Source organism: Mytilus trossulus, chromosome 5 (assembly GCF_036588685.1).
Source record: "Mytilus trossulus isolate FHL-02 chromosome 5, PNRI_Mtr1.1.1.hap1, whole genome shotgun sequence".
Taxonomy (NCBI): domain Eukaryota; kingdom Metazoa; phylum Mollusca; class Bivalvia; order Mytilida; family Mytilidae; genus Mytilus; species Mytilus trossulus.
Window position 1 is genome coordinate 18188391 of NC_086377.1, and position 13055 is coordinate 18201445.

At 32.8% G+C, this 13055-nt stretch overlaps 1 protein-coding gene across 1 annotated transcript; it reads left to right on the top strand.

Moving 5' to 3' along the window:
- Window positions 1-5395: 5395 nt before the first annotated feature.
- Window positions 5396-9664, top strand: LOC134717686 (uncharacterized). Its single transcript, XM_063580183.1, has 6 exons — window positions 5396-5417; window positions 5675-5851; window positions 6437-6534; window positions 7868-7961; window positions 8541-8772; window positions 9655-9664. Exons 1-6 carry the CDS (start codon window positions 5396-5398, stop codon window positions 9662-9664), a joined length of 633 nt encoding a protein of 210 aa, XP_063436253.1.
- The last annotated feature ends 3391 nt before the right edge of the window (window positions 9665-13055 follow it).

The following is a 13055-nucleotide window of genomic DNA, read 5'->3' on the forward strand; positions in this document are numbered from 1 at the left end:
TATACCTATAACTAAGGACAGATGAGATTGGACATTTATACCTATAACTAAGGACAGATGAGATTGGACATTTATACCTATAACTAAGGACAGATGAGATTGGACATTTATACCTATAACTATGGACAGATGAGATTGGACATTTATACCTATAACTATGGACAGATGAGATTGGACATTTATACCTATAACTAAGGACAGATGAGATTGGACATTTATACCTATAACTAAGGACAGATGAGATTGGACATTTATACCTATAACTAAGGACAGATGAGATTGGAAATTTATACCTATAACTAAGGACAGATGAGATTGGACATTTATACCTATAACTAAGGACAGATGAGATTGGACATTTATACCTATAACTAAGGACAGATGAGATTGGACATTTATACCTATAACTAAGGACAGATGAGATTGGACATTTATACCTATAACTAAGGACAGATGAGATTGGACATTTATACCTATAACTAAGGACAGATGAGATTGGACATCCATACCTATAACTAAGGACAGATGAGATTGGACATTTATACCTATAACTAAGGACAGATGAGATTGGACATTTATACCTATAACTAAGGACAGATGAGATTGGACATTTCTACCTATAACTAAGGACAGATGAGATTGGACATTTCTACCTATAATTAAGGACAGATGAGATTGGACATTTCTACCTATAACTAAGGACAGATGAGATTGGACATTTATACCTATAACTAAGGACAGATGAGATTGGACATTTATATCGAAGGACCAGGGTTTCCGCTGGCGGTCGCCATTTTCGCAATTTGCGAAAAAATAATAATTGTGGCGATCAAAATTCGTCATTGGCGAAAGAATTTGGCGAAATAACGATTTATTTTCAACCATCTTGTTTGTTTACTTTTTTAGGGTTTCTCTGACTTTACCGATCAGACAATACTCGGAATTCACCTTGAACTCGTTAAGATTTCGACAGAAAATCAATAATCAGCTGATTGCATTTATAGCTATCGACATCAAAGGACTAATTAATAAAGGTGTTGATTGTATGATATGACAAAATGATATGGTTAAATGGCTTCTGTCACATGTCTCAAAAGGGATTTATTTACCGCTTTGCGACGCACGTGTTTGAAGCAAAATTTACGCTTCCTCTCCTTCTTTTGAAAAGAAAATTATTGTTCTGACGAAAAATGTTCAAAAGCTAGAAAGGTCTCTGATTTTAAACTTTATCATTTAACTTTCATATAGATCATTGATTTGAGTGGATACTTCAAAGTCGTTTCAGTAACACAGGTGTTTCAAGCATATAGTTTTACTTATTTACAATGGTCTAGAAAAGAAAACTGTCGTTATGAAGAAATATATTTAAAAGGTTGGCATGAGAGTTATAACCCTTCAATGTAATGACTACACCTTACACGAGGGATCAATTCCAAGTAATAAGATTCTTCGTTTTGTTGTAAAAAAACACTTCTTATTTTTTTTGGGGGGGGGGGGTGCTGAAAAAAAAGAAAATTTTAAAGGAAAAATTTATTTGGCGAAAAAAATAATAAAGTGGCGAAAAATATATTGTTTTGGCGAAAGAGGTGGCGAAAAAAATAATTGACCCAGGGGAAACCCTGGCACATGGCAAAACTTTTAGGATTTTTGGTTCTCAATGCTTTTCAACTTCGTACTTTATTTGGCCCTTTTTTTTTTTCTGTTTTTGGATTCAAGCGTCACTTATGAGTCTTTTGTAGATGAAACGCGGGTTTGGCGTATATACAAAATTTAGTCCTGGTATCTATGATGAGTTTATATGGAACGTTTATTACTAAGAACACGACATAGAAGATGTTTTGATAAAATTTCATTTTTTTCCTCCCTTGCCAAATTATTTGAATAAATACATAAATATCTACACATGTACAATAAAAATGAAATACAGTGTAACCTGCCTAACCCAACACCTGAGTATTCCAACATCCTGCGTAAACCCACACATTTGCATGGTCCCAAAATATGATTATTCTCGCAGAAAAAAAAAATATTTTTCCGAAACCCTGCTTAATCAGACATTTTTCTAGTCGCCCAGTGTGTCGGATAACACAGGTTTAAAAGTGTCCTGTACCAAGTCAGGAATATGGTCATTGTTATATTATTGTTCGTTTCTCTGTGTGTTGCATTTTAACGTTGAGTCGTTTGTGTTTCCTCTTATTTTTGAGATATTGAGATAAGACGTGGCACGGTACTTGTCTATCCCAAATTCATGTGTTTGGTTTTCATGTTATATTTGTTATTCTCGTGGTGTTTTGTCTGATGCTTGGTCCGTTTCTGTGTGTGTTGCATTTCGGTGCTGTGTCGTTGTTCTCCTCTTATATTTAATGCGTTTCGCTCGGTTTTGGTTTGTTACCCCGATTTTGTTTTTTGTCCATGGATTTATGAGTTTTGAACAGCGGTATACTACTGTTACCTTTATTAACCGAATTATTAAGGTAAATAATGTGAACGTGCACAGTCTGTATTCGTGAAGAAAACAATCGACCTTCGATAAGCAAAATGACAATCCAGCTATATAGTCAATTGAGATTACAGTGAAGTTAACCCGCTCGAACGGGAAACGAAATCACAACCTCCGTGTTGATTGTCTAGTTACTGTACCAATTGAGGCTATTCGAACGCCAATGTTTTGATTATCCTTGATTGTTTGCGTGATATTTGGGGAAGTTGGATGTTAGAAATTGATGTGATCTGTAGTATGTTTGGCATTATTGCGTACATAACTGCTGGTGTGGATTCATTTATTTTCGTTGGTACCATTTTTTTCGGGGAATTTTCGTTGCATTTTCGTTGATATCTAATTTTGTGGTTTTGGCAAAGTCTGAATACATTCCATAAGAAAATTAGTAATTTGTTGAACATAAAAATTCGTGATGCCTCTGTTCTCACAAAATCCACAAAAGTTAGTATCCAACGAACATCCATAAAACCACAGTATTCCCTGGCCTGTACCAAGTCAGGAATATGTCAGTTGCTATCAAATAGATCGTTTCTGTATTTGTTTTTGTTGCAATTCTGCATACCTACCATCTTTTCAAAACGCCCATGGGGGTTTTACGTGCAAGATGGATCCTATAGTTCTACAAAACCATCAAGGGGGCCTTCAAATATATTTTAATGTTGTTTTTTTTTTTTGGCTTCTTCATACTATAACAAGCCAATAGCCATTGCAAAATTTATTGTTTTGTTTAAATTGTAGACAAAATTGCTCTTTCAAAATTTCCATTTGTGAGCCTACATGAGGGAAATCCCCGGCAAATAGTGACAGTTGGCAGGTTGCAATTCTGTATTTCTATTGTTCTGGTGTTTTTCTCTTAGTGTTGATGTGGTATGGTCTGTGTCTCGGATTTGTATTTCTTCGCCTAATCGATTTTTGAATTTTTAACATCGGTATACTAATGTAACCCTTATTTAATTAGGATAAGTAGCAATTAGTACTCAAGTTTTAAACGTTTTGTCATTATGCGAAGGAAAATTGTCAGTCAATAAATGTTTCAAATCCTGAAAAGGAGATTTTGATACAGGAGGATTACTACAAGGTTACGGAAGTCTGCATAATATAAACATTCATAAAGTGAATTATAAAGGTTAATAATTATCAAAAGTACCAGGATAATAATTTTATACGCCAGACGCGCGTTTCGTCTACATAAGACTCATCAGTGACGCTCAGATCAAAATAGTTAAAAAGCCAAATAAATACAAAGTTGAAGAGCATTGAGGATCCAAAATTCCAAAAAGACCTTCTCGTCCATTACATACATTATTATAAAACTTTTAATCTATGATAGAATAATTCATATAAACGAATGCATATTTGTATAAAAATATGTAAAATGCCATTTCTGTTCAACAACTACATATTACACGTGTTAAGCGCTTGAACCATATTAACATTGACAAAAAAAAATGTACGGAAAACAAACAACGCAGTAAAATGTCGGTTTTTTTTTGTTTGTGAAACGATAGATATCAACAAAGCTGATCCAAAAACGTTCCACTTAGGTAAAGATGGAAAAAAAGTCGAGCTTTTTTCTTATAAAAAGCAGCCAACCAAATAAAAATTTAAAAAAAAAACTTTCTTTTGCTTGCAGTGATTGAACTTTTGAGAACGTCATATGTTATGTGCACACATATAAAAGGCCTACATGTTAAGGTATGTTATAATTTATTCAGATAGAGCAGTTGTCATATAGATTGAAAATGGTTTTCAGATACTATTTAATAACACTAGTGCTAGTAACGTTAGTTGTTCAAGCAATTCAAAGTAAGTAACATATCTTTTATTTTTGTACTATCAGACACAATGTATTTAACATTTTCAGATTTAACAATCATCTTGTATAATAAAAAGTTCAATTTATGTTTTGTAAATTACGTTATCATTACTTGTATGAATAGTAAAGCCAAAATATATTTTTTGGAACCTTTGTTTATCATCATATTAATCTGAACATGAACTACTTCAACATATAAACACATTAATCAATGTCTAAGAAAGAACACCATATAAGTAAGCAATGTATTAAACATCGAAAAAAAAAATTTTTAAATGTCCGAAAAATTCACGAACAAGCATCGCGCATCAGGAGTTTGTCAGTATTGTAAGGTCGAGAAACGAGTTATTTTCAAAATGTTGGATTAAACATTTTTTTTTTATGACTTGAAAAGTCAAGAAAAGAAATAAAATTGAGAATGGAAATGGGGAATGTATCAAGGAGACAACAACCCGACCATAGAAAAAACAACAGCAGAAGGTCACCAACAGGTCTTCAAAGTAACGAGAAATTCCCGCACCCGGAGGCGTCCTTCAGCTGGCTCCTAAATAATTATATACTAGTTTAGTGATAATGAACGCCATACTAATTTCCAAATTGTACACAAGAAACTTAAATTAAAATAATACAAGACTAACAAAGACCAGAGGCTCCTGAATTGGGACAGGCGCAAAAATGCGGCGGGGTTAAACATGTTTATGAGATGTCAACCCTCCCCCTATACCTCTAGCCAATGATGTAGAAAAGTAAACGTATAACAATACGTAGAGTATGTATTGCGAACCAATATAATTCAAACCACATTGATACATTGTCCGTGACAACTTTTGTTTGAGAGGAGTAAAATTTCCGATTAAATGTCAAATACAAGTGAACAAATATCGGTTTTATTCTAAAGGTAAACCATCAATGTAGTAACACGATTATTCTTTAAACCGGTTGACCGATTAGAAATATTTATCCTTAATCGTACTTATGTATCAGTTTTCAATAAACCTGATAATTTTTATTTTGACAAATATCTTTATTTCAGGTAAAAAATGCAACACAAGTCACGAACCCAACGAAGGTAAGTTATTATGACCTTATATCAATTATTCAGTTTTTTCGTTAGATTTTATTGGAATAATATCTCAGTATCGCAAAAATTGAAATTGCAATTGAGTCTAAAATGACGAAATCGCAATAATAAATGGATGCAATTAATTCTGAACTTACGGTATACAAAGTCAGCATAAATAAAACAAAATTCATATAAGTATAACTATACAGAATGATATTAAGCGTTCTTTGTTACTTTGAATTTCCCTGGTCACTTTGCTGCCTATTAATTCAGTATGTTTTAATATTTTTTGTAGTAACATGTAACGATCCAGAGATTAGAACTTGTGGTAATGCGAGAATACTCATTGGTGCAGGAGACAATACTGTAGGCGCTAAGGCTAATCTATCCTGCTCGAATGGATATACCCTATGGGGGAATGATTCTATTGAATGTTTAGCCTCGGGGCAGTGGAGTCAGCAAAATGCATATTGTAAGATTTGTATCTTCATTTTTTTCTACACATATTGAACAAGTGTTTTAGCATACGACATTATTAAGATATAAATGTAGCAATTATTAGTTTTGTACATAAATAAATGTACTCAACATTTGTCATGTTTGGGCCTGGTATAGGAAGCAATCACAGATAAACGACAAATGTTTTCCTTTATTTCACCAAAAATTATGCCCACTGTAAACCAATACATTTGATCTTGAATTAGTTCGAATAGCAAGCAGAAGATCTAGTGTTAAGGTGGTACCTAACACTACAGTGAGATAACTATGTAAAATCAGCTAAACGTTTTTATTACGTTGTGTTGTTAAGGGAATATTAAGCTTCTCAATGATAAAAAAATCAGTGTTTGTCAAATTGCTATATAACCAGTGTAATATTTCTGACTAAATGGTTGGTTTAAATTTTTTGATTTTTTTATATTTTGTCAAAGGGTCAAAGTAAATACTTTGTCAAACTTTCATGAAAATTAAACGAGTCAAATTAATTTTAGTGAAAGTGTTGGGTACCACCTTAATTTATTAATGTGTAACTAATACTTTGATTTTGCTTTTATTAAAGGTATTCCTGTTGGCATAGGAGAGCCAAATATCCAGTCCTTCGATGGGTCTTTATACTTATTTAACAATTTTACTAAGAGTAATTATAGTCAAGCAAAGGTAATCATTGTTATTATAGTGTTAGCAATAAATTGTTATAAAACGTATTTGTGTCTATGAGTTAATTTTACAAAACAAAGAGACATGTTTGACCTGGCAATATTTCATTGGAAAACTAAAGGTAAAGATACAGTTATTAAGGGGGTAGACCTTGAACCAGGGAGATAACTCTTTAAATCAGTTGAGCGTTTGTAAAAGTCAAGCTCATGAATGTATTTTAAGCATTTACCTGAAACAGATTGAAAATAATCTATGTAACTTAGAAGCTTAGAATATGTTTATGAAAATGGTTGACACAAACGTACTGATGATTTTAAGAGTTACTTCCCTTAATCTAGTTCTACCTCCTTAAATGGCAAAATCAAAAATTAAAAATTAAAATCAAACCATCAATTTTTGTTTATCAAGAAGTCGTTCAATGTACACAATCGTCACTGTTTTTGTTATTTGCTCTTGGTGTAAAAAGAGTTTAAGTAACATGCTATCGTCATTCGACATATGCTTGACAACTGTCGTGAATGCTTCGTTACTTTATTCAAATGAGACTGACAAACTTAAACTTTTAAATAAAGACAACAGTAATATACCGCTGTTCAACATGTTCAAAACTCATAAATCCATGGACATAAATCCATGGACAAAAAACAAAATCCGGGTAACAAACTTAAACCGAGGGAAACGCATTAAATATAAGAGGAGAACAACGACACAACGCTAAAATGTAAAACAAGCAGAAACGGACCAAGCATCAGACAAAATCCCACGAGAATAACAAACATAACATCATAACCATATACATGAATTTGGGATAGACAAGTACCGTGACACGTCATATCGCAATGTGAATTTACACTAAAAAATAAGAGAAAACAAACGACGCAACGTTAAAATGTAACACACACAGAAACAAACAATAATATAACAATGGCCATATTCCTGACTTGGTACAGGACATTTTTAAAGGAAAAAAATGGTGGTTTGAACCTGGTTTTGTGGCATGCCAAACCTCCTTCTTTTATGGCCATGTGAAATATAACATCAAAATAACAACACCACAGGACTACAATATAAATTAATTGGAGACCACAATTGACAAAGAAACACACGAACAACAGCCAACAAAAGGCAATAAGTTCAAAATTTTAAAACACCAGAAGTGCATTTAGTCCACACAAGACCTACTAGTGACGCCCAGATACAAAAGTTTGAAAGTCGAAACAAATGCTACATATAATTCTGATTAATTTCTAATCAGAATAAATTCATGAAAGAAGATTGAACTTGTTTTTGTCTAAATGTTATGATTTATATTAAGTTTTATACATCATTTAAGGAATACTGTACCAATATTTGTTCAACACTCATCGAAATAAACAACCAAGAGGAAGACCAGTTCCTTTTAGAGACTATGAATAACTTAGAAATAGGTAAGCATACCTACTTTTAGTATGTTTACCAAGAACCGAAACAATTATAACTTGCTTTTCGATCAATCTCCCATATAGATTTATCGGCCATTGCTCTCTCGTAAGGATCGACAACTCTGCAGAGATTGCTTTTCGTTATTAGTTCGGTTATGAGGGTGGTAAAGAGCTATTTTTGTGCAATGTGTTTTGTAATTTTTTTTTCACGTGTGGTCGTGAACAAGGTTCGTTATTCATAGTGTTTCGTGAAATCGGTAATAAAAAATCAACGTGCGAAACGTTTGTAGTCGTGCGTGAAATTGCAATTTTTATTTGCGTTCTTCCGTGCAGAAGCCCCCTCCCTTTTTACGCTCGACTATGTTTTCTGACAGAAAAGTTGGTTAACTCAATACTATTTCTAAATGATTAATACATACAATATACTTAACCATAACTCAATTGGGAAACGTTTACTATAAAACAAATGAAAAGATATCATATCTTATTTTGAAACACCCCTCTATTTTTAACCTGAATTGTAATATGGTAACTATATATAGCCAGTAAATAGATGATACTTTTATTCAATTTTTGTTTCTACAGATTCTTTGTGGATAGGATTAGAGTCGGTGAATGGTGGGAGTTATAGTTGGCCCTCAGGTAACACAACACAGACAAACCAGTATGAAAACTGGGCAGACCTTGTACCATCAAGCTTTATAGATAACCCCGCAGCAGGAACTTGTGTACAGGCATTCCCGTTTTATGAGTTTTGGTTACCAAACCTTGAAATCTCATGTGATACAAAATTAGAGGACTTCGTCTGTGAATTGAGGTGAGTAGTTTACCTTTATTTACTTTATTTGATACTTTTATTGGAATTTGGGCATATCAAACAAGAAGTACAAACAAATGAATTTGAGAAGTAAATTAGACGTAAAGAATGTATGCGGGTTAAATTTTAAATTGATAACATAAACTAGCAAAACAATACTTAAGATACACATTAGGCTAAAACATTAATCAATCATGGATCTCCTTTTTGGTAAATTGAATATTTTTTTAAATGTTGGTAATATGCTTGGACTTCACCTTATATTTGCTATTGACATTATTTGAGTTTTTTAAATCGTAAGAAAAGAATACACTTTGGTAATGACCTTTATTGAGCAGTTGGAGTTTTCTATGAAAATGTAATTGATATGGGCAACTTTTTCACTTTGTCTTGTATAAGGCGGATTTCGTTCATATACAATATAAGTCTGAGATAAACCAATATCATATCGGTCTTATACAAAAAAAAGGATTAATATTCTGAAAAACGAAGCAAACATGCAAATAAATACACACGACATCAGTTTTGACAAATTCTGCTGCCTTTTTCATTGCTGCGGTCAAATGTATTTTTTAAAAGGTCAAATATAAAACATAAAAAAAGACCATCCTGCATACTGTCGATACATTATTATTCGTTGGATACCAATTTTCGTGGGTTTCGTGGATACAGGGGAACCACGAATTCAAGTCTTCAACGAATAACATATTTTCAATAGGCTTCAGATACAGAGATTGGCAAAACCACGACATCACATATCCACGAATATGCAAGTTTTAAGCAATCCACGAAAATTAATACCCACGAAAATAAATAAATCCACAGTACTATGAAATTTAGAAATAAATATATAATCCTCATTAACGATTTTCTTTATTCTAGGTTCAACTGATGTCAAGAACTAAGCGGAAGCGGAAGCGGAAAACAGTGTAGTACATGCGCTAGTTGTAAAAATAAAATATAACAAAACCCATTATGTTATTGTTTTACTGATACATCTCTATTCATGAATATAAAGTTACAAACATGCTTTGGTTTTCCCGTTTGAATGGTTTTACACTAGTAATTTTGGGACCCTTTATAGCTTGTTGTTCGGTGTGAGCCAAGGCTCCGTGTTGAAGGCCGTACTTTAACCTATAATGGTTTAGTTTTTAAATTGTTATTTGGATGGAGAGTTGTCTCATTGGCACTCACACCACATCTTCCTATATCTACTTAAATATGTATGGACATCTTCTAAAACCTGATGTTTAAGATCAAAAATGTGTTTCAATATAAACACGACGCAGGTCGTGCTATAACATTTTCCTAGTTTTTATTAGGTGCTTGATAACAACATGAATAAAGAGTTTATGGCATTTCAAAGTTGATCATTATTTAATTATTGACTTTTGATGAGGTTAATAATTGAGATTGATACTAGGATTAATCAACCCCAGATGTAAAGATATGATATTCACAGATATATGAAAGGGAATTTATCGTTCTGATATCGACCCAAGAGAACCGTTGGCCTTAGTGAATATCATCCATCAACTGATATTAAAAGTGAACAATTGTTATATATTATGTGAGATTTAATCCTTCTCTAGTTTTCCAGTATTTTGTCAAGATACTTTCGAAACTGCTCTTTGTGTTATATTAAATTGATTTTTTTGCAAATTCTCATTCTTAAAAATTGAAATGTTCCATAAAGATCAGTTAAATGAATATACACCGAAAACATATGGAAAGATATACATTCAGACCGAAAAAGGAAAAGAAAACTAAAATTTGCACGACTTCATCAACCTTGCCATTGACGTTGCCATGAAATATTTAAGAGTAAACTTTTTGAAATCTTATACGAATGAATGAATAAATAGTTTATCATAAAATACAATATAATGTACATTGAGTACTAACATAATGATTCAGCCAGTCAAATCATGGTTAACTTTAAACTAAACAGATATAAAAAATGAGGTCAAATTATAACATTTTAAAATGTAAACATATTTCACCTATCCTAAGTCAGAAATGTAGTGTACAGTAGTTGTCATTTGTTTATGCAATTAATAAGTGTTTCCCGTTGCTCGTTTTATATAGAGGTTAGAACGTTGGTTTTCCCGTTTGAATGGTTTTACACTAGTTATTTTTGGGGCCCTTTATAGCTTATTGCTCGGTGTGAACCAGGGCTTCGTGTTGAAGGCCGTACCTTGACCCATAGTTGTTTACGTTTATATAATATTACTTGGATGGAGAGTTGTCTCAATAGCACTCATACCACATATTTTCATGCATATCTATATGTATTTAATATTTACATTTAAGAATTGAATGCTTCTTTTTGTAAATTTATTGGGTGGTAAAAGCGTTGACGAAGTACATTTTGTATGAAAAGAAATATACGCACGGTCAACGCTTTTACAACCCTATAAAGTTTCAAAAAGAAGCATTCAATACTTATAATTACATTTTTTTAGCTAGGATCATGAAAACACGTGTTTTATCCCGTTTTATTTAATTCACCTGTGCACTTTATTGTGGGACCTCGTGTCATCATGCATGATAAATGTTATTGTCTGATGCAATTGTTTACGGAATAGCATGTGATGTGCAGTTAGCCAATCAGAATATCGTATTATAATGAAACTTATATCTAATGTAATTATTAGGATATATGTCATCCATATTTAATTCTCTGTGCATACTAGATGGTGACTATCATTACAATGTGTTTCGTGCATCAGTATAACTGTCACAATAGTTTAGAAAATGTGTTTCGTACATCAGTATAACTGTCACAATAGTTTAGAAAATGTGTTTCGTACATCAGTATAACTGTCACAATAGTTTAGTAAATGTGTTTCATCTTCAATCGAACCTGAGTTACACAATTTTTATAAATAAACTCACCATAGAAACCAGGACTAAATTTTGTATATACGCCAGACGCGCGTTTCGTCTATAAAATACTTATCAGTGACGCTCGAATATCCCAAAAAGTTAAAATGGCCAAATAGCGTCGATTTGTTGGAATGTTTCCTTCTCTAATTTGATAAACATTTATCCTTTTCCGAACCTATTGAGTAAAAAAAATCAATGTATTGCTATCGGTGATCTCAAAAGATCATTGGATGATTTAAAGGGTCATAACCAAATTAGCTTACTAGAATAATCAAAATATGCCGACAGGCGTTAATGAAATTGACAACTACGTTGAATGTGGAAAGGCACTCGAATGTGATTTTCGTTAAACGAAAAAAGCAAACAAGATTTTTACAAAGTTACTCATGGGTTGTTGGATTTATGCAATATCGATTGGATAAATCCGATAATCCATTGGTATCAATGTAAGAATCTTTAAGTAACGCCCTTGTTCATTCTCTAGTGGAGACGTTCTAGAGCGAGTCCTTGCATTTGCCGAACGTTTTCCCTTGTAAATATTTTTTTACATTTGGTTCCGTTCATAACTCGAACGTTTGCATTCTCAGTTCTGTTATTGTGCGCACTTCATTAATTCATCTATTCTTTGACGTCATATATTTTTTTTTCACTGTTTCTCAAATTTAGTTTGTGGAATTGTTAACGCCACTAACGATATTCAAATGCTTGAGATTACAAGTGTTCAGAATTGTCTAATTGTTGTTAAACAGGTTTATCTGTAGTATATAGAGGTGTCAGTGTCCCAACACAATACTTTACGACAAAGTTTATCGTCTGGCATCTTCATGAAGCGACACCATAGGCATATCGCATTACACTGCGTATAAATATACACAGAGTCAACCCATATTGCATTATACAGCAGAAATCGATGCACATTTGCTAAAGCAAAGAAATGTGCGTATAGCTATGTATTGTCGTGTCTTAAGTGAGTCATAGTGTTTATGCAAAGCTGAGATGTACGTGTTGTCATATATCTTTGTGTATATTACGAATATAAAAAAGACAATGTGGAATGATAATCAAAAGACATCTCTCCACGAGCGACCAAATTACACAGATATTAACCACTAGAGGTTACTGTATGGCCTTCAACTATGAGATTACCCCATCAACTGTAAAAGGCCTCGAAATGATAAAAGTAAAATGATTCAAACAAGAAAACTAAATGCCTAATTTATATACAAAAAATGAACAACAAAAACCGTAAGCGAATCCCAACCCTCCCCAAACCTGGGAGGGTGGTGTAACAATACAACATATAAGAACGAACTATGAAAAATCAGTTAAAAAAGCGTAAATCATCTGATGGATACAAATAGAAATACTGCACAGAGTAGAAGTGGTTAGGTACT

Coding starts and splice junctions, on each gene's coding strand:
- LOC134717686 (XM_063580183.1), top strand. CDS start 5,396: ATGACCTTATATCAATTATTCA. Junction 5,418..5,674: donor GACCTTATATCAATTATTCA/GTTTTTTCGTTA, acceptor TATTTTTTGTAG/TAACATGTAACGATCCAGAG. Junction 5,852..6,436: donor GAGTCAGCAAAATGCATATT/GTAAGATTTGTA, acceptor CTTTTATTAAAG/GTATTCCTGTTGGCATAGGA.